The sequence below is a fragment of the Aegilops tauschii genome, chromosome 7 (genome assembly GCF_002575655.3).
Source record: "Aegilops tauschii subsp. strangulata cultivar AL8/78 chromosome 7, Aet v6.0, whole genome shotgun sequence".
NCBI classification, from domain to species: domain Eukaryota; kingdom Viridiplantae; phylum Streptophyta; class Magnoliopsida; order Poales; family Poaceae; genus Aegilops; species Aegilops tauschii.
Genome location: NC_053041.3, coordinates 219,483,176 through 219,505,390, shown reverse-complemented (window position 1 = coordinate 219,505,390; position 22,215 = coordinate 219,483,176). Strand labels below are relative to the sequence as shown.

At 48.9% G+C, this 22,215-nt stretch overlaps 2 protein-coding genes and 1 long non-coding RNA gene across 3 annotated transcripts; 2 read left to right on the top strand and 1 right to left on the bottom strand.

The window, feature by feature from the left end:
• The first annotated feature begins 918 nt into the window (after positions 1-918).
• LOC109745761 (uncharacterized) lies at positions 919-8,433 on the top strand. Its single transcript, XM_020304878.4, has 7 exons — positions 919-1,161; positions 1,238-1,344; positions 1,706-1,774; positions 1,882-1,940; positions 2,095-2,155; positions 2,235-2,288; positions 7,875-8,433. The coding sequence occupies exons 1-7, from the start codon at positions 1,032-1,034 to the stop codon at positions 8,151-8,153; spliced, it is 759 nt and encodes a 252-aa protein (XP_020160467.1). The 5' UTR covers positions 919-1,031; the 3' UTR covers positions 8,154-8,433.
• LOC141028106 (uncharacterized) lies at positions 3,137-4,793 on the top strand. The gene is made up of 3 exons (XR_012190371.1): positions 3,137-4,186; positions 4,356-4,459; positions 4,538-4,793. It is a non-coding gene; the product is annotated as an uncharacterized lncRNA (long non-coding RNA).
• A 963-nt stretch (positions 8,434-9,396) lies between the features above and the next one.
• Positions 9,397-11,835, bottom strand: LOC109745763 (receptor protein kinase-like protein ZAR1). Its single transcript, XM_020304879.3, has 2 exons — positions 10,376-11,835; positions 9,397-10,281 (listed from the first exon to the last, which is right to left on the bottom strand). Exons 1-2 carry the CDS (start codon positions 11,706-11,708, stop codon positions 9,665-9,667), a joined length of 1,950 nt encoding a protein of 649 aa, XP_020160468.1. The 5' UTR covers positions 11,709-11,835; the 3' UTR covers positions 9,397-9,664.
• Positions 11,836-22,215: the final 10,380 nt, after the last annotated feature.

Genomic DNA, 22,215 nt, shown 5'->3' with positions numbered 1-22,215 from the left:
TTGGGAAGCAAAACTATGCCTCCACGAGAAGTAAATCTGTGCCTCTCGCAAAAGAAAGAAAACACGTTTTTATTTTCGAGAGGCACAACTTATGAAAGCAAACATGTGCCTGCGAGAGAAGCAAATTTGTGTCTCTCGCGGAAAAGAGAAAAAACTCGTTGTCTTCCCTGTGGCTCTCGCGGAAGTTAATTCGTGCCTCCACGAGAAACAAAACTATGCCTCTTCCGGAAGAAGAAAAAACATATTTTTTTTCCACGCATTTTTTCTCTCCAGAATCTAGAGAAAACCGGGCAAAAACCAAAAAACCAGGAAAAATATTCTAAAAAACGAAGACGCGTAAAAAATAAAAATACAAAATCTCGAGGAAGCTCCAAGCACGGCTCGTAAGCTAATTGGTTTGATGCCAAAAATTGGTGTGCTGCTAAATGTTGGCTAGAGATTGGTTGCATACCAATTTTCATTGTCAATCTCACCAAAAGTTGCCAAATATTGGCAACTTTTGATTTTGCCAAGTGTTGGCTTGCCAAATATTGGCAATGCAAAATGTTGATAGCAAACCAATCAGTGACCCTTGTGGACTCACGCAAGGGTTCCCCCCTTGGTTAATTGCTTACTTAGGGCATGTACAATGGTTCTATTTTAGGAATGCCACGTAGGATAAATGATGAGGTGGAGGAGAGAAACATCATAAGAAAAGGCTTGTCTTTCTTAGCACAATATATCTCACCATATTTTTAGGAATAGCTAGTTATTGAAGATAAGGCTAAAAGATGACTCATTGTAGACATGTTTTTTTTTCATCTCTAAATCACATGCAAGAGTTAAGTACAATGCCCTTAGAAAAAAGAAAAAGATTTAGCAAACGGAGGTTTTTGCAAATTCCTAGGACCAAAGCCCGTATCCCAGCCGAAGCTATCCCACATTAGGCCCATGATAAGGCCGATATCGTTGCAGTTTCAGTCGCACCTTATCCCGGGAAACTGAGCGCTCGGAGGAAGCCGCCGCCGCCGCCGCCGTCCAGGGAGACAAAAATGGAGGTGGGCTTGCGGCTACGCGCTCTCGCCCACAGCCGCGCGGCATTCGCCGGATTTTCAGCGGCCGCGCACGGCTGCAGGCATCGCCAACCGCGCCGCGTAGCCTCTTCATCTGCCTCCTGTTCCCGTGCGTGACAAGCTCGTCTCCTGCTATTCCGGCCGGCCCCTTTTTAATGATTCCGTGATTGCCCGTGCGCTTGCAGTTGCAGTTGCTTCCAGCGGCAATGGAGCCGCGGCTGGACCCGTGGGGAGCGGCGTGGAGGTCGCGCGCGCCAAGAGGATGCTCCATGTGGTGCTGGTTTCCCCTCTGGTAACTGCTCCATTTGCAACTTATTTTCTCGGCCGATTGGTACTGACGTACTTCATGTTCATGGATGAAGGTGTAGGGTGTCAACTGTTGTAGGTGGTGGTTGTGAGTCCAAAATTACAGGCATTGCTACTCTGCTAGTCCCTACGAAATTAATTAATGTTTCTGCTACTCTGAATGTAAAAATTTAACAAACATGTAACTTAGTACTAGTATGTTGGTTTGAGTTAGTGAATCATTAATCTATTACCACAAATGAAAGTAGTAGTATTGTGTAGAAGAATAATGCACACCATGTCAGTGAGATGGTTCTTTGAGGAATCGAATTAGCTGCTTGTCACTAAACTATAAGTTTACATCATAGATCCCAGGAAATACAGGATCAATTGCAAGGACTTGTGCAGCGTCAGCAGTTGGCCTCCATCTTGTCGGGGTAAGGTTAGTACTCATTGTTGTGTCCCCCAGACACATGTTATAGAATGTGCATGCTTTATATTGTATTATTTGATCTGAATGAATTTTCTTCATCGATATTCGCAGCCATTGGGTTTTCATGTAGATGACACAAAACTTAAGCGTGCTGGATTGGATTATTGGCCGTATCCTATATGTGGAGATACTCCATTTGTATGATTTGCAAATCAGTGATTTGAACCTGCTGGCTGCTGCTCTTAGCGGCGCGTTCATGACCAATCTATTGTCGAGTGTGTCTTTGAAGTATAGCAAGTCTCGACCTTAACTATTTATACTAAGATATGTTGTCGTTAAGATTCATGACTCCTGGGATGAGTTCCGAGATTATTTCATGAAGCAGGTACAATAGTTTATCATTTAACATCAATGTAACTACTGCATATTTGTGAAGTTTTAACTATTGTGTTTCTTTGCATTAGGATGGGCAAAAAAGATTGTTGGCATTTACCAAAAGAGGCACCCACATTCATTCAGTGAGTAACTACTCCCTCTGGTTCTATCAAAGCGGTGTTTTGGACATCTGCATGGTCTCCAAATGCAACAATTTTCACCACTAATTTATGTTGTAGTATATTTACGAAACCCAACAAATATTATAACTCACTTTTAAGAAAAAATACACTATGTTTTACCATCTATTATAAACAGTTTAAAAGATGTTAGCACTCAATCTTTTGAATGTGTGACTTCATCTGTGTCCAAAATGACAACTTTTCTTGAACCAGATTTTTATATTAGTCAAATCCATCTCCTTAAAGTAAATCGTTATATACTTAAATGTTTTCCATTGTTTCAAATACTTTGTATCATTTGGTCAACAGTCTATGTAGGGATGGTAGTAGTTAGTGAACCATTTTTAAGAGCAGCTCTAGTAGAATTGGCATATCCACAGCCTCCAAAACCGGTTTGGAATGCCCTCCATAATTTTTTGGAGGCTGCGGAGGCTGTATGCATGCACGGAGTCGCCAAAAACGCGCCATATTTTTTTTCTTGATTTTTTTGGGGCAAGATCAACCTCAAGCAATTATAAACTTGCAAAGTGAATGTTGCTAAATAGTTTTCATTCATATATAGGGGCAGAAAATGAGTCACACTGCAGCTTAATACATATTGAAAATTAACTAATGTAAATGTGGCGGGCGGCGGGAGGACTTGCCGGCGGTGGACGTGCCGGCGTGGAATGAGGTATTGGCGGCCTCAATGGCGCGGAAACGGGCTAAGGCCTCGTCCCACTCCAGCCATGTGCCATCGTCGGCTTTGGGGGCAGCCCCCTAAATGCAGTGCTCCCTCTTGGCATCCATCTTGCCGCCATGGCGATCTTGAAATACACCCACCCGCATCCTCGTCGTACACGACATCCTCCTCCTGCTTGATGGGTGGGGGTGGGGGGTGGGGGGCGCTTGCTCGAGCAGTGCCTCGTCCTCATCCTGCTTGATGCCGGCGGCCATGGGGTCTGGCCTTGTGCGATGTCCCATAGGGGAGATGTGGAGGGGGAGTGGAGAAGGGGAGGGGGAGGCGCCGGCCTCTTATAGCGTCGGGCGGCAGGAAAGGATGCAGGCGTGGGGAAATGGTGGCAGGAACGGGCGTGGCCAGCCATTAATGGGCAGTTGGGCAGACGGCGGGCAGCCATTAAGGGGCCGGGAAACGCGGCTGCGACATTGGTATTGGTGCAGAAGAGAGGGGAAGAGAGACGAAGGGAAATATGGAGTGTCCTCCAAAAATTTGTCGATTGAGGGTTGTATGGCGAATCTGCTAGACTGGTATTTTAGCAGTTATTTGCCTATCAGGCTTTATTGGCGACTCTGCTAGAGTTGCTCTAACAGATACAACCTTAGGCACTATGTCTTTTTTTTAAGGAACACAAAGCATTCCATTATATAGAAGGGCTTTACAAATTGCCAGCAACAGCTTCTTTTACAAAATCTGGAAGCTGGTGAAGCCAGATCTCACACAAGCTAGCTCGCAGTTTAGTGCCACATGCAGCTAACAGATGCGCAACTCCATTACAAGTTTGAAGACAAGACGCCACACATACATCATTGAAATTCACAGGCATCTATACTCTAATTTTTTTTAAATCGCTCCTAAAACTGATAGATCAAAGCCTTCAGTGGTTGCTGCATTCTTCAGTTGCACAGAATCTGTTTCTACCATCACTCGGTCGCAGCCTAGCTGAGTGACTGTGTTTGACATAAAGCATTGCCAAAGCCTCTGAATGAAGCGCATCCGAGAATCTCTCCAGAATCCAGATTACCCGCACCAGCAGCCAGTGCCACACCACAAGCATCTGTACTAACAAAGCCCCAACCTCAAGTATTTGTCTCCTTCAGGAAGGCGCCATCTGCGTTGATTTTCAGAGTTCCCAGTGGAGGTCTGGACCATCTTTCTTTTTGCTGCTGCTTCTGCACTTTCCCACTTTGTTGTACCTTAAAGAGATGCATACAAAGATAATCAATAGAATGACATATTTCATCAGAAAATTTAATAGCATCTCCTGCATTTGCCCTGTTTCTTTCATGCCACCATTGCCAAAGGAGCAGGCAAGATTTAAGTTTTCCCTCCTCATTGAGGTTCAAGATTTGCTCCATGCAGCTCAGTGCATCTGCACAAGGAAGAATCTGCAGTCTAACATGCTCCAGCTGAGGTTTCCTCCGCACATCCTTAACCTTCTTACATTTAATGAAACAACGTCCGCCATCCTCATCGAATCGAAAACAAACAGGACAACGGGTTTCTACATGCATGCCTTTGTGCTGAAGCTTCATGCACAGGGGTAAGCTACCCGTACACAGACGCCATATGAAATGAAGAACTTTGTTTCTAAGGGGAAGTGACCACAGCTTCGGCCAGTCGAAACCACATGTTTCTTCATCTGCACTTGAGGAAGAAGTTAGCCCTGCAGTGGGTTCACAATCTGCAGTAGCCATCGCAACTCTGTATGCAGATTTTACAGAAAATATACCTTTTTTATATCAAAAGGCCATGCTATGATATCATCATTATGTTCATGAATTGTGATTTGCAAAATAATCTTTGCATCTTCAGGGAGGAAGGTTTGCCTTATTAGGTCTGCATCCCAGTTGTTTGTGGCAGGATCAATCAGTTTATTTACTTTAGTTACAACATGTCTGCCCCTTTGAGTGATGACTCTTCTAGCTCTTCCTCTTGGAATCCATGGGTCAGACCAAATATTGGTGTTGGTACCACTGCCAACTCTCCATATGATCCCCTTCTTGAGCAGGTTTACTCCCTCTAGTATACTAGGCCAAGTGTAAGGTGCCATCTGTGGGGTTGGCATGTAGAATTGAGCCATTTGGGTAGTACTGTGCTGACAAAACCTGCGCACATAAGGAAGATGAGTTTTGAATAAGCCTCCATGCCTGTCTTGCATGCATAGCTAGATTGAAGCGTGTAAGTCCCTAAAGCCCAGACCTCCAGTTTTCTTTGTCTTCATCAATATTTCCCAGCTGACCTAGTGTGTTTTATTCTCCTTGTCCATTTGACTCCACCAGTATCTATTGATCATAGTGCTCAGCTCGTCGCACAAGGACTTGGTTAGATCAAAGCAAGCCACGGAGTACACGGGGATTGCTTGTGCAACTGCTTTTACAAGGATTTCTTTCCCTCCTTTTGAAAGGAGTTTTTCCTTCCAGCCTTGGATCTTTTTCCACACACTCTCTTTAATATACTTAAAGGTCCTTTTCCTGGCCTTGCCCACATAGGATGGAACACCTAGATATTTTGAGGAAAGACCTTCCGAAGTAATCTGTAGAATACTTCTCATTTCATCCTTTAGCCCTTGCCTTGTGTTTGCGCTGAATAGTGTTGTGGATTTGTCTTTGTTAATCATTTGGCCTGAAGAGGCTTCATAAGTATTCAATATTCTATTTACTTCATGAGCACTCTCAGCATTGGCCTCCATGAGTAGTAAATGACTCATCTACAAAGAGTAACTGACTTACGCTGGGAGCTTCTCTACAGATCTTGATTCCCTTTAATGATCCTCTCATCTCAGCTTCATGTAACATGGCTGAGAACCCCTCTGCACAGATAAGAAACAAGTATGGAGAGAGAGGGTCTCCTTGGCGCAGGCCCTTGGGGTGTAATAATTTCAGTTGTATCTTGGTTCACCTTGATCTGGTACCTAACAGTCGAGACACACTATTATCAGTTTAATCCAGCCCATGTTGAAACCCAGCCTTTACATCATGACTCTCAAAAATGTTCATTCAACACGGTCGTAGGCTTTGCTCATATCCAATTTAATAGCTGCATAGCCCATCAAGCCCCTTTTTCTCCTCCGCAGGAAGTGAGTTAGCTCATATGCCAATAGAATATTATCCGAGATTAGTCTCCCATGCACAAAGGTACTCTGGTTGGGGGAGGTGATGTCAGGAAGGATTACTTTGCGCCTGTTTGTGATTACCTTGGAGACCAGCTTATACGCCATGTTACACAGGCTTATTGGTCTGAGGTCCTTTATGCTCACTGGGTTGGCATGCTTTGGAATTAGCACTGAGTGTATAGTTCCACCCGTCGTGCATTTCTCCTTCAATATCCGAAGAACCTCTTGTATGACCTGGTTCCCAACAGTTTGCATCCCAGTCTTTCAAATCTCCTGCTACCCTGCATAACATCACCTGAGTATTATGGTCCCCTCGCATGCCAGCATTGGTCCAAACATTGTTGACCACGATCTCGCAATCTTCTTGCAACAACCTAGCTTCAAACTTGAAACTACGCGCCATTCTCCTGAAAACATATGATCTCCCAGCTTCCTCTATTTGGATAGTTATAGGCCTATGGTCCGAATGGTATGGATCTCTATTAGGACTTAAAGGTTAAGGAATCTTGCACACCAACTCCTCGAGGGCATAGTCTATCCAATCTTTCTTTAACGAACCGGCTAGCATCCCAACTAGAGTTAATTGCATAAAAGTACCACAATTGAGGCTAGGTTAACGGATCAGTACCACTTTTCAATTTTTTTGCAAGTCAGTACTGGTTTTGGGGTGAGGTTTTGCACATACTGGTTTTGATAGTGTTTCTGACGGATGGGGCACACATGAACAACCCGCTGAGTCATATATGGACCGACTTGTCAGTTCCATCTTCTTCCTCGTGTCCTCTCTCTCTCTCTCTCTCTCTCTCTCTCTCCTGTGCCGAACGTCGCCGAAATCTCCTCCATCTCCACCACCCCGCCACAGTCCCCCACCTCTCGAGCTCCTCGCTTCTGCAGCATCCCTTCTCGACGCCAAGCTCCCCGCATAGTCCCGCGCCTCCAGCATGCCACTGACAGCAGTGCAGCGATTCACGTCATGCAGGCCACCGTGCCGCTGAGCGGTAAGCACCCAGGCCTCACGCCAATTGCACGTATGTAGCAAGCTCCGGGTCGCCTGATCGATCTGGCTAGTCGATTTTGCCAGTGGCTACGTAGCACATGGGATGCACGCACCGGCCCAGTACACGACCACAGTGGTTCCGATCCGTTAACCTTTTTTTTTTGCGAGGTTCTGATCCGTTAACCTAACCCCAATTGTGGTACTTATATGCAATTAACTCTCCCAACTATGATTACGCCATGTATGTTTATCTCCCACATAGCCCATCTCTCAACCCACAGTGGTCCATCATCATCAAAGAAAAAGCCAGTGGCCCATAGAAGTTGTATGTTGCTCATGACAGCTATCTGTGTTCATTTTTTTCCCTTCATCCTTCATTCGTTCAGTATCATAAATGGGTTGTCGTGTCCTTTTCTTGTTGTTAACACTTCGACACCTAATTATTCATAAGTGTGCATTTACATGAATCATGTTGAATTGTTGACACTTAAAATGTTTATATAATACTTGTCCACCCCTTGAAGTTCTTTCTGGATCAGCCATCCCATAACCGGTGTGTGCGGACTTGAATATCTGTTGAAGCAAATTGGCCCGAATATCCTCATTGCCGTATTGATATATGCGTGAATGCAAATCAATGCAATGTAAACGTGCAAGTCATATTCTCTGAATAGATGATTGTATTTTGTTTGCTTATTGTCGACATGTTTCGTTCAGGATTTCTCATATAAGCCTGGGGACTGGCTAGTATTCGGGTCCGAGACAAAAGGGCTACCGGAGTCCGCCCTGAAAGACTGCTCCGGGGAAGCCCTAGGTGGTGGAACCATCCGAATTCCGATGGTGGAAACCTATGTCCGGTGCCTGAACCTCTCGGTGAGCGTTGGAGTAGCATTGTACGAAGCAGCGAGGCAGCTGAACTACGAGCAGCTCCAGTACCAACCTGATCTCCCGGAGGAAGCGCAAGGACTGTTCCCAGCAGAGGATATTTATGGATGAAATCACTTTACCTGAGAATCAATCGACGAAACTCTGCTGCTTTCAAACTGAAACACATCAAGAGTTTCTTCAGCTGTATGCCCGGTGCCTGGTAATTTTGTTAGCATTTGATCCGGGTGTTCTCTTTTTGCTTGCATTCTCAACCAAAATGTGCACTGGACTGTCCAGAGACCAATTGGATGTATACACTTTTGGGGGTCAGGAGGTAATTAGACATGACAAGAAACAAGATGGGGTCTCTTCTGGCCTCCAGTAGAGTGAGCTGCCTACTTGTCCTGAACCATCAAGGCGTTGTTTAAATTTGCATGCAGATGCTTTATCACTTTCTTTTCGTGAGATATACGGCGAGGAAGGTTGGTGAAGAACTTTACTGCTATTTAAAACCTCTGTCAGCTCACGGGCCAAATAGCGCCCACCCTGAGCAGCTGTCACGTTCTAGTGGTGAATTATTGGATCATCCGTCGGTTGGTCTGCAGGATTGTAAATGTCAAGGTCATCAGGAGCAGTTCCTCCATGCTCCTGCAGGATTTGATGACTGCGTATCCAGTGCCCTGCATTTAAACCTTTCAAGTTTGAATGTCCTTCCATGTGCTGCCACGGTGAAAGGAAAAGAAAAACTTCTCTCTGACCTTATATTTTGTCAGCTTTCCTGGTAAAAATGCATCCGAAAATCAAGAACTCCAACTAGAGATGATTACAGTGCGAGGGTCTAAGCAAAACGTTGACATAACACCAGATTCGATCTAAATCGCAAATGATTATGTTTACATTGGATCCCCGTGCATGATGGCACCAATGATACGCCCATGACCAATCTTGCACTGCGAATGTGCAATGGCTACTCCATTCTTCAGCAAGAATCTCAGGCTGTCATTAAAGCGAATCCATTTCGCTTCAACAAGAAACCGCACCAGGCGAACCTAGACACGGGCCACTGAACCAACCTACTACCCGCGTGTTGCCCCAGTCTTCTGCGCCCATCTGCCATTGCGTGTGGCCGTTTCGCTGTGCATGCACAGCGCGGCAGGACACGGGTAAAAAGACAATGTGCTGACACTGATGGACGCAGCCCCTCCTGTGTCATTGTCGCATCTTTCAGAGTCAACTGGCCCAAAGGTGTACAGCACCGCAACACGCCTCCCATTCCCCAGGTTCCAAACCCCAAGAAAGCCACCAGCCAAGGCTTTTTTCTCAGTTTTCACCGCAAAAAGTGCAACAATGCTGCTGCTGCATTCCGAAGCGCTAGCGAAAGGCGGATGCAAATTGTCCAGATCATGATCATCGGTTACATACATACACGGCCGCGAAGGTTGCAGCTACAAAAAAACGAGTACCAAACGCACATCAGTGAACGATTCTTGGCTGGTTTCTTCACCGTCTCTAAACCTAATAACGTTGGCAAATGCTAATCTGCGGAGCTAATGATTTTAGGAACTACTGCTGCTGATGGTCGATGAGAATGACGGGCCATGGCTTCCGTTTCCCGGAATGAATGATGATGGATCGCCGGACTAGTTCACCCGGTCGAGGCTCTCGGCGACGGCGCGCATGCGGGGGCGCAGCTCGGGGTCGGGCTCGGTGCAGCCGAGCGCCACGTGGAACACGGCGAGGACCTGCTTCTTGGCGTGCACCTCGCCGAGCAGCGACGGGTCCACCACCTCCGACAGCGGCCGCTCCTCCTTGAAGGCTCGCCGCACCCACGCCTCCAGCTCCAGCCCGCCCTCCCCCTCCGTCGGCTGCCGCCCGGTCACCGCCTCCAGCAGCACCACCCCGAACGCGAACACGTCCCCTTTCTGCGTCGCCGCCGCGGCCGTGCCCCCCGGCGCGCGCAGCTCCGGCGCCACGTACGACAGCGCCGACAGGGCGCCGCTGCGGAGCGCGCACGCCGCGCTGCCGAGCTTCCTCGACTGCGCCGTCTTGTGCGCGCCGGCGACGAGGCGGGCGAGGCCGAAGCCCGAGACGTGCGGACGGAGCTCGTCGTCGAGCAGGATCTTGGACGACTTGATGCAGCCGTGCACGTACCGGCGAGGGCTGCACTCGTGCAGGTATGCCAGTCCCCTCGCCGCGCCCTGCACGATGGACAGCCTCACCGACCACGGCAATGGAGTTGGCGAAGCCGTCGGGCCACCTGATTCCAAGAAGCTATTCAGTCCTAATATCTCTGGATCAAATGCAACCTCTTGTCTAGCAATTAATAAGACGAGATTCCGGCGGCACATTACCGTGGAGGGCGGAGTGGAGGGAGCCATTGCCGAGGTAGTCGTAGATGAGCAGCTTCTCGTCTGGGGCGTAGTAGTATGCGCGGAGGCGGGCGACGTTGGGATGTCGCGCGCGGCCGATGGCGGCAGCCTCGGCCTCGAAGGCACGGCGCCGGCGCCACCCGGACTCAGTGCCATCGCCGTCGTCGGGCTCGCTGAGACGGCGGACGGCGACGGCGGTGCCGCGGCCGGGGACGACCCTGTACACGATGCCGCCGCGGCTCTTCCCCACGACGTAGGCAGACGCGCGGAGCAGCTCTTCCAGCTCCATCCCGAAACCGTCGTCCACCGCCACGAACAGCTCCCCCTCCTCCCCGCCGCCGCGCCGCTCTTCAGTGCCGGCGAGCGTCACCGCCGCGCTCTTCTCCTTGGTCGACGACTCCTTCTCCTCGTCCCTGGTCGTGGCAGCGCACCGCCTCCGGCACTGCCACTGCAGCACTAGCCCGGCGACGATGGCCGCCACCACAATGACGGCAAGAATCGGCACCGTGGGCGACGACCGACGCTTCGGCGGCCTACCAACCTGCGCCGCCGCACCAGGGTTCATGCCAGGGTTCGACTGCGGGATTCTTGGCTCCTCACTCTCTCCGGCGCACTCGATCTTGAGCGGAAACCCGCAGAGCCTCGGGTTGTCGTCGAAGGCGGTGGGGCCCTGGTTGACGAGGGACCCCACTTGCGGGATCTCGCCGGCGAGGTCGTTCCCCCGGAGGTCAAGGCTGACAGCCACGGGAATGCCGCCGAACTCCGGCGGAATCCCGCCGACGAAGTGGTTGTAGCTGAGGTTGAGCACGCCGGAGAGACGCGGAAGCCCCGCGATGGACGGCGGCAGCGTCCCGTTGAGCTGGTTGGAGGACAAATCGAGGCGAGACAAGGACGCGAGCCTCCCAATCCCGGCAGGAATCTGGCCGGACAGGAAGTTGTGCGCCAGGTCGAGGGTGGTGAGCTTCTGCAGCGCGGAGATGGCGACCGGGATCTGGCCGGAGAGGCGGTTGGACGGCAGCGACAGCGTCTCGAGCTCGGAGAGCAGGGAGAGCTCGGAGGGCAGGTAGCCCGCGAGCGAGAGGTTGGCGAGCTCCACGCCGGCGACCCGGCCCCCGCCGCCGTCGACGCAGGTGACGCCGGCCCAGCCGCAGGGGTCGGGGTCGGCGTCCCTCCAGGTGTCGAGCCCACTGCCAGGGTCATCGGTCACCGCGAACTTGAGCGCGAGAAGCGCCAGGCCGTCCGTGTTCAGCGCGGCCGCCGCGACGGCCACGGCCGCCAGCAGCACCCCCACGGCCGCCACCCGCACGGCCGCCATTTCGACGCAAGAACTCGTATCTGCCCCTCGGAATGGCTAGCACTAGACTACAACAACAGCCCTGCCATTTCTTGGGAGTACGTGGGGTTGCAGCACGGAAGTGGGGGAGAAGAGGACAGCCGAGAGACTGGGGAACCGGGGGGGACTGGGTTTAGGCCGGGGAGTGAGATTTTACTTGCGAAATGACGGAAATGGGCACATGGAGGATACTGTCCGGTCTGGTGTTTCGTGTTGAGGTTCTAGGTTATTCGGGGCCTACATGAGGGGCATTTCGGGGATGGAGATTCGAACCGCACACGGGGAGCTGCGCTGGAGGGGGAGGGGTGAGGTGGGCTTTGGCTGGTGGATTCGATCGAAGCTCTTTGCTCGGGGCGACTTTTGCTAAAGTACAGTAATTAACCGTGTTGGCATGTGGGAAATCTCATGGATTAGTAGTTTATAATCCCCAGGGTTAACGTTGATATCATACTGGTAGTACTAATGCTGTTCTGCTGGAGTGAGTGGCTACTCCTGAGGCTGTGTGCTGGACCCCTGCTGGATTCGAGCCTCTTCGTTTGAATTTGTGCAGGCGCCGGCACATGGGACTGGGACTGTGTGTGGGGTCCTGTTTGAATTTGATTACTGGTTGATGGTGTCTGCTTACAGTCTCGTAGGGATTAAAAAATTACGGATGTTTTCGATTTTCAAATCTGTGACCAAGGCACTCCGTATTGGCTCTTAGAGCAATCCGGCTTACACGCCCGTGGAATATGACAGGCAAATCAAACGATCTTTATTCCATGGGGTGACTTACAAAGGATATATACAACACAAGTGATTTAGGTCAATTAGAAATTAGCTTTTATTTTTATACTTGAATTTAGATCATAGTATGACATACAAGTCGGCCATCAAATGAACACATTTATAATCACAATCCTTATTTCCAAAACATTAAATACATACAAACACATGCACGTCAATCATCAATGTTAGTGCACACAAATACAAATTATTCACACTTAAGAATACATAACAAAACCATAGGCCGAACATAAATATTGTCCATAGTGCATAACTAAAAATTAAAAGCAAAGTTTACTGAATTCCAACCTAAATCCACATATGCTCTACAAGATTATTGAGAGGTTGCATTTGCACCCGTTGATCTCATAGTTGTCGATGCATCTTCAGAAAGTTGGCAATATGCTTGGCCTCTTGTTTCGGGAGGCGGAGCCGAACACCGGGCTTCTCAAAATCATGTGTGCGGCTGCTCCTTCATCCTCATCCTCGACAATCATGATGTGTAAGATTACGCAACATATCATGAGCTGTCAAAGTGTCTTCGCTTCCCACATCATTGCAACTCCACAAACAATACCCCCAACGAGTTTGGAGCACTCTGAATGCCCTCTCCACATCCTTCCTCGCGAGTGCATGCAATCAACTAAACCCAACATACCTGGGAATCCTCTCGTAGCTCCAATTACCAACACTTTTTTCGTGTCCTCCACAATTGACTCTCTCAGGTACTTTGGTCCAAGCACATTCACCACAGTGCGTGCAAATTGCACTGTGGTGTTCACAGTCTCTCCCATCCGGATTTCAATAATCAATTGCATCTGCGGCCTTAATTACCTTAAGCAAGCAGCCGTGCATTTCTGCAGAGGAGAGAAAGAAAGTTGTCCGCAATAATCCTCCTCGGCTTGAAGTTGTCATCAGCCTTCTCCACGACACTCACGACGCGCAAGAACAAATTCATGTTCATCCGAAAGCAATGTCGGAAGAAACCTTCATGGTATGTTGGGTCCGTAGTGAAATAATCTGTGTACAGAAGCCGTGCACGGGCAATCCTATCCTGGGGAACAACTCTCCAGCCCTCTATGGAACTTTGAAGTTGAGTATGTGATCCTCCGCCTTCTTCGTCTCCTCCTGGATGCTCATCATCATCATCATTTCAACATCTTTGTCGTCTGAATCTGACGAGTGGATGAACTTGTTGAATATGAATTCGTCAAGGTTGGTGTTTCCATAAACATCATTCCATGACGAGTCCATCGGTAACCTAGAAGTGACCAAAAGAATAAAAATCGACATGAACATTTCCACAGGCTGGATGGGTCCCCGACGCGGAAGAGCCTCTCAGACGGCAAACTTGTGCCTGTGCAAGGGTACACGGTCACGTTCGAATCCCCTTGCGGCAGCTCGAGCTCGAACGACGTGGTCACGTCGCATCTGACGGTCATGGTGACACGACAGTTACAGTCGCCTACGGCCTTCCAGGGTGCAAAGAAGGTAGTTGCCTCGGCTTCTAGGCGGCAATTGCGAACGACATGAGTGTCGTTTGCCTCAATGGTGTGTTTCGTCGAACACACTTCACCAATCCAACCATCGTGATATCGCCGATGTCACCGTACTGGGAAAGGAGGTGAAATGAAGGTATGATTAGCGCAATGATTGCGGCCGGAGGGGAGAAGAGGACGCTCTTTTACGGGATTAAGTATACAAGGCATCGCCATTATAATCGGGATTTCCATCTGAAAGGATCGATATGGTTGACTAGAGGGGGTGAATAGGCAACTAACAATTTTTAGTTTTTCTTTACCAAATTAAACTTAGCATCAAAATAGGTTGTCTAAATATGCAACTAGGTGAGCAACCTATATGATGCGACAACAACAAGCACACAAGCAAGCAAGGAATACTACACAATATAAGCTTGCACAAGTAAAGGTAAGAGATAACCAAGAGTGGAGCCGGTGGAGACGAGGATGTGTTACCGAAGTTCCTTCCCTTTGAGAGGAAGTACGTCTCCGTTGGAGCGGTGTGGAGGCACAATGCTCCCCAAGAAGCCACTAGGGCCACCGTATTCTCCTCACGCCCTCACACAATGCAAGATGTCGTGATTCCACTATTGGTGCCCTTGGAGGCGGCGACCGAACCTTTACAAACAAGGTTGGGGTTATCTCCACAACTTAATTGGAGGCTCCCAACAACACCATGAAGCTTCACCACAATGGAATATGGCTCTGCGGTGACCTCAACCGTCTAGGGTGCTCAAACACCCAAGAGTAATAAGATCCGCAAGGGATTAGTGGGGGGAATCAAATTTCTCTTGGTGGAAGTATAGATCGGGGTCTTCTCAACCAATCCCTAGAAAATCAACAAGTTTGATTGGCTAGGGAGAGAGATCGGGCCAAAATGGAGCTTTGAGCAACAATGGAGCTTGGGGAGGGAAGAGGTGGTCTTCTTGGGGAAGAAGACCCCCTTTATATAGTGGGGGAAAAGATCCAACCGTTACCCCCTCACTCAACCCGCGACATGCGGTACTACCGCACACGCTCGCGGTACTACCGCAAGGGGCTGCGGTACTACCGCTGGACGGTGCAGTACTACCGCTTGCGCGGTAGTGACCATACGAGGCCCTGTTGCGCATGGCAACGAGCGGTAGAACCACCGGAGCAGTACTACCGCGCGCCCCTGCGGTACTACCGCAAGGCAGGGCTCCACTGGGCTGGAAAAAGCACGGACTAAATAAATTACGTCCGTGACTACTTCCACTGAGTTTAGGACCGTGTGAAAATCTGGCACGGTACTACCGCTCGCAGGGAGCGGTACTACCGCGTAGGGGCGGAAGTAAAAAATTACTTCTGCGCCTACTTTCGCATGCGCCAGCGTCAGGGCTGGAAGCAGCGGTACTACCGCTCACCAGGAGCGGTACTACCGCTACCTTGAGCGGTACTACCGCAAGCCCCTGCAGTACTACTGCTCCCTTGAGCAGTACTACCGCAAGCCCCTGCGGTACTACTGCTCCCTTGAGCAGTACTACCGCATGCCATAGACACTCTACCATTTGGAAGCCTTCATTCCGCAGAGGCAAGGATAAACGGACGGTGCTCCAATGAAGCGAAGGAAAGGTGGTGCAAAGGAACATATGTGTATGTGTTGATTCCACCCTGACCTTTCCGAAGCGGAATCCCTCTTAATAGTACGGTTTTCCTATGACTCAAATCCACCGAAAAGAAACATAGAGAATCGCCGTCTTCGATAGGCTCCGAGGGGCACCGAATCGTCTTGTGCCTAGACATGAGATATCCGAAATGCTCAATGCACACGATTAGTCCGCAAATGCACTATCATCAATCACCAAAACCACATAGGGAGAAATATGCCCTTACAACCCCCCCTCCCCTTTTTGGTGGATTGATGACAATACGGGGTTTGCACATAGGGATATAAAATGAACATAAGCAAACCCAAAATCTATAAATATAGACAGGCTCCCCCTAGATGTGTGCACTCTATAGATATGCTTTGGACTACACAACACACATACTAGGATCAACACTCCCCCTATATTTTATAGACAAGGCAATACTTGCAACAATATAAGTGACACTAAGCATGGAGGCAAGGTAAAGTAAGTGAGCATGAAGTAAAGGGCACAAGATAACATAAGCTCACAATCTACTAAACATACTAGACAATAAAGGAGAAGCTTGAGGGTATATGTCTCACACCATATGATAGAATAAGTCTCCTGGTCTCACACGCACACAAACACAAACCAACAAACCAAAGCAACGAAGGTTCAATGAAACGAAAGCAAAGAAACACAAGACTCGCAAATCCTACACTCTCTCCCCCTTTGGCATCGAGACACCAAAAAGGCAGAGAGGACGCCTACGACACAGGTGGTAGCTCCCACTAACGTGATCACCCATCAAGCTCCTCATCCGTCTCAGCAGCAGGAATGGACTCCCCATCTGACTCAGTCCACTGATAGCCCTGCTTCGTCATCCAGGCAGCCTCAGGAGTGTTGTTCTTCTCTGACCCGCTCGAGACTTGCTCGCCAAGCTTCCTCAAGATCCTCTTGTCGCGCTGGCGAATCTCCTTCTGAGCAACGTGGGTCTTGTACTGCCCTTGGCCAGCATGCGGAACAGAGACTTCACCTTGGCCTCGAGCTTCTTAGCCCAAGAGGGCTCAGTAGAGGGAGGTGCATACCCCTCAGAACTGTCCTCAGCCTCCTCCTCCTCAAACTCATCATCATCAATATCCATGCATGCAGCCTCGGCCTCAGCCCGGGTAGTGGTGTTAGCCCACTTGTTCTTCTGGCGCAGCTTAATGGGCTCATGGCGAATCAGTTGGGAGCAAGGAACTCTTCACCCAGAAATAGCTTCTCCTAGGTCTTCGAGATCAAGAGGAACAAGTAAGGTCCATAGATGGGCACCTTATGACGGAACACAGCAAACTGAAGCTCACACCACATGATGTGAGAGACATCAAGTGGTTCAGGTTGTTGGAGACGCGCTTCCTCACAAATGAGCATCATGTCCACAAGATAGGAATGCACCTTGTCCTTGTCGCATATGCGAGGGAAAAGAAAGTTGCGGAAGATCCGGTGCATGATGTCAAGAAACGGGTTCAGCACAAAAGTCTTCTTGTCATTGGGTAACTTCTTCTCAACAAGGTAGGGTTGAAGCTTGTTCTTGTTGGCAGACTCCGGGTTGGCATGTGGGTGGACACCAACGGGCACATCTAGCCCCTCATCACGAACATGCAACAACTCCATGAACTCCTTCCACTCAGCAGGCATCCTCTTCCCATTTGTCATCCAAGTCATGTCTGCTTCTCATCCGTGTGGAAGTGGACAGAAGCAAAGAACTGAGCCACAATCTCCGGGTCAAAGTCAAGGTGGAACGTGAGGATCCCCTCAATGCCAAACTGCTCCACCAAATCCAGAGGCTCACCAAAATATGCCCGGTTCTTCTTCAGATGTTCCATGTCCATCCACTGGACGGGAACGTAGATGTTTTGCTTGGCCTTGATCACATCTAGGTAGATGAGATTTTGTTGCTTGGTCCAAAACAAGTCATTGCCCCTGCCGAGTTCCCTTGGCTTGACGTAGGGGTTGAGCTTTCTTCGAATCAGAAACTCTGCTTGAGGCATTTCATTCATGCCGATAGTTGGCTCCTTGGTCTTGGTAGTTGTGGTCTTGACATTGCGTTGTGGGGCGCTGGACCCCTCGGGAGCTTCTTGGTTGTGGAGACGCTTGGAGCTCGTGTCACAGCTGGGATTCGAGCGCCTTGCATTGGAACCGGAGCCACCACCTATGACACACACCATAAACACACGAGAAGAGCGAGAAGGATTATTGCAAAGACCAAGGCCAAAACCGAATGCAACGAGTAGAAATGAGATTGGGTGTGACAAAACAAAGTAATTTTTAAGTCAACGGTAGTACCGGACCAGGATGCGGAAGTAAAAACTTGCATCTGCTCTAGTCGCGGCAGTACTGCGCCAGGTTGGCATGGTAGTACCGCGCCTAGAGCGGAAGAAAATTTTTACTTCTGCGCGACGAGTGGTAGTACCGCTCCAGCGGAGCGGTAGTACCGCACGGGGCGGTAGTACCGCACGGAACTGCATCTCGCAAGAACAGATCTAGGAACATCCGTAAAGTTAGATCGGTACTACCGTTGATCAAAACTGCATTGTTGCATCACACCAAATAGCATATCTACTGCACTAGCACTCTCCAACAATCTCCTCTTGCATAGATTTAGCCAAAAATCACAAGAACTACACATGCATCTCCCAAAACCTAGAAGCACAACAACGGGGCAAAGAGAGAGGGACTAAGGGAGATACCGGGTTCCATGGCAAGAGGGCAAGGTGGGGATCGATCCCACCGGTTGGAATGCGAGGAGAGCAGCCGGAGACGGAGGTCCAACGAGGTCCTCCGGCGCTGTTCTTGGGCAGGAGTGAGAGAGACGAAGTGAGGGGAAGGGATGAATGGGTATGGGGGAGTTGGAACTCCCCCTGCCCGCACTTAACCCCCACGTGCTCTCGACAGCGCGGTAGTACCGCGGGTCATCGCGGTAGTACCGCCCGGGCGGAAGTACCGCACCCAGGGCGGTAGTACTGCTCTACCAGCGGCAGTAAAAAATTACTGCCGCGGTGGAAGCGGTAGTACCGTTCTATGGTCGTAGCTGTGCAAGCACAGATGCCACCCACCTCCAGCGGTAGTACCGTGGCGAGCCACGGTAGTACCATACACCCAAGAAAGTGCAAGTTTCGGCAAAACAGAAAAACACGGCCTTTGCAATGCACACTTCGAGCAACCGGACACGCAAAAGAGCACAAACGAAGCAACTTAAACACAAACAAGGCCCAAAAGAAAGCAAAAAGACGACAAGGACCAAACACGAACCAAAACCTCTCAAGAAGAGAGGGCGGTGGCTGGAGCCACCTATTTTTGAGTCAATTGGTATGGCACCGCGAAGAATTATCCTTGGGCTCATGACCAAAACTCGTCTTTGAAGCACAAGTACCATCAACAATGGTGAATGTGAAAGAGTTGATCAATTTGTGCATAATGGGGGGAGGGAGAGTTCATTGAGAGAACAACACTCCCCCTATGTCCATGTCTACACCTAAACAAGACATCAAGATGAGTATGGTGGGGTGTGCAAAGGTTCAAGCCACATTGCTCAAATCAATGATATTTAGCTTATGCCTTAACTCGCAAAATCTTGCTTCATCCAAGGGCTTCGTGAAAATATCTGCAAGGTTATCATGAGTGTTGACATAGTTGAGCTCAATCTCCCCTCGCCTAATGTGATCTCGGATGAAGTGATACCGAATCTCAATATGCTTCGTCTTGAAGTGTTGCACCAGGTTGAGAAAAATCTTGATGGCACTTTCATTGTCACACCAAAGAGGCACTTTGTCACAAATGGCACTGTAATCCTTTAAAGTTTGCCTCATCCATAGAAGTTGAGCACAACAACTACCGACGGCCACATACTCGGCCTCGATGGAGGAGAGAGACACACAACTTTGCTTCTTAGAAGACCAACTCACCAAAGAGCAAGCAAGAAATTGGCACCCTCCGGAAGTTGACTTCCCATCCACTTTGTCTCCCGCCCAATCGGAGTCCGAAAAGCCCACGAGGTTGAAGTTTGCTCCTCTAGGGTACCACAAGCCAAAGTTTGGGGTATGAGCCAAATATCGAAAGATTCACTTGACCACCACATAGTGGCTTTCCTTAGGTGTGGCTTGAAACCATGCACAAATTCCCACACTCAACATGATATCCAGTCTAGATGCACAAAGGTAAATCAAGGACCCAATCATAGAACGATATACCTTTTGATCCACCGCTTTACCATTGGGATCTATGTCAAGTTGGCATTTGACGGGCACTGGAGTAGAAGCCGGCTTGACATCACTTAGCTTGAATCTCTTGAGCATGTCTTGAGTGTATTTGGCTTGGTTGATGAAGGTTCCTTCTCTTCTTTGTTTGATTTCGAACCCGAGAAAGAACTTCAACTCTCCCATCATGGACATCTTGAACTTCGAGGTCATGAGAGCGGCAAACTCCTCATTGAAAGCTTTGTTAGGAGAACCAAAGATAATATCATCACCATATAGTTGGCACACAAACAACTCCCCTTTGACCTTCTTAGTAAAAAGAGTGGGGTCGATTTTCCCAATTTCAAACCCACGATCTTGCAACAACTCGGTAAGGTGCTCATACCATGCACGTGGAGCTTGTTTAAGGCCATAGAGCGCCTTATCGAGTTGGTACACATGATTGGGGAACTCGGGATCCTCAAACCCCGGGGGTTGTTTGACATACACCAACTCATTAATAGGACCATTAAGAAAAGCACTCTTCACATCCATTTGTTGCAACTTGAAGTTATGATGAGAAGCATAAGCAATCAACAAACGAATAGATTCAAGGCGAGCAACGAGAGCAAAGGTTTCACCGTAGTCGATACCCTCGACTTGGGAGTAGACTTGTGCTACCAAACGAGCCTTGTTGCGGACAATAATCCCATGAGCATCTTGCTTGTTCTTGAATATCCACTTGGTTCCAATAACATTATGGTTCTCCTTTGGCCTTGGCACCAATCTCCACACCTTGTTGTGCTCAAAGTTGTTGAGTTCTTCATGCATGGCATTAAGCCAATCCGGATCCTCGAGTGCCTCATAGACCTTTTGGGGTTCAACACAAGAAACAAACGCGTGATGTTCACAATAGTTTGCTAATTGTCTACGAGTGCTTACCCCCTTCCTCAAGCTTCCAAGCACATTCTTCATGAGATGATCTTTGGTAGTGAGCTTGGACGCAATCTTGGCGGCACGACGCTCCAATTCCTCCTCAAGAGAGAGTTGAGGAGCGGTATCTTGATCATCTTGAGCATCGTCTTGAGCTTGTTCTTGATCTTGAACTTGCTCGGTGGTGAGAACTTGACCTTGGGCATCACTTGGTGGTTCACCACCATATTGAGGTTGATCTTGCCCTTGATCTTGTTCATTTGGTTGAGAGCCTTCACTTTGTTCTTCGGAAGCATGTGGGTCTTGAGTTGGTGATGGTTCCACTTGAGTGGAACATTGTCCTTATCCTTCGGCCACAAGGGGTTCCTCAATGGGTAGGATATGACCAACACCCATTCTTCTTATGGCTTGGGGAGGAATTTCATCACCTACATCACAAGTACCAGTTTGCTCCATTTGGGAGCCGTTATTCTCATCAAACTCCATGTTACACATCTCCTCAATGAGTCCCGTGGACTTGTTGAGGACACGGTAAGCATGATAGTTTGTAGCATAACCAACAAATATGCCCTCATGATCTCTAGCCTCAAATTTAGACAAACCAACGCCTTTCTTGAGAATGAAACACTTACAACCGAACACCCGGAAGTACTTGAGGTTGGGCTTGTTGCCGGTGGGTATCTCATATGGAGTCTTGTTCAAGCCTTTGTGGAGATAGAGCCGATTGGATGCATGACAAGCGGTGTTGATGGCTTTGGACCAAAAGTTATAAGGAGACTTGAACTCTGCCATCATGGTTCTTGGCGCGTCCATCAAAGTCTGGTTCTTCCTCTCCGCTACACCATTTTTTGAGGGGTGTAAGGTGCAGAATATTGATGCTTGATCCCCTCATCACTAAGAAACTCATCCAAGGTGTAGTTCTTGAACTCGGTGCCATTGTCACTTCTTATCGTCAAGATCTTTGCATTGTGTTGACGTTGAGCTTCATTTGCAAAGTTGATGATGGTTTGTTGGGTCTCACTCTTCCTCTTGAAGAAATATACCCAAGTGTATCTTGAATAATCATCCACAATCACCAAGCAATACTTTCTACCCCGAAGACTATCAAAGGATGGAGGCCCAAAGATATCCATGTGAAGGAGCTCCATGGGCCTCTTCGAGTAGATGATAGTCGTGGGTGGGTGAGCCTTCTCATGTAGATTTCCTTCGATACAAGCACTGCAAGCACGATCTTTGGCAAAACTAACATTTGTTAGTCCACGGACATGGTCCCCCTTGAGAAGACTTTGCAAAGATCTCATATTGACGTGGGCTAAACGGCGATGCCAAAGCCATCCCACGTCAACTTTAGTCATTAGGCATGTCGCGGTCTTAGTGGGTCGCTCCAAAAAGTTAATCACATGAAGACCGTTCTTGACATGCCCAACAAAGGCTACTTTAAGAGTCTTGCTCCACAAGAGGG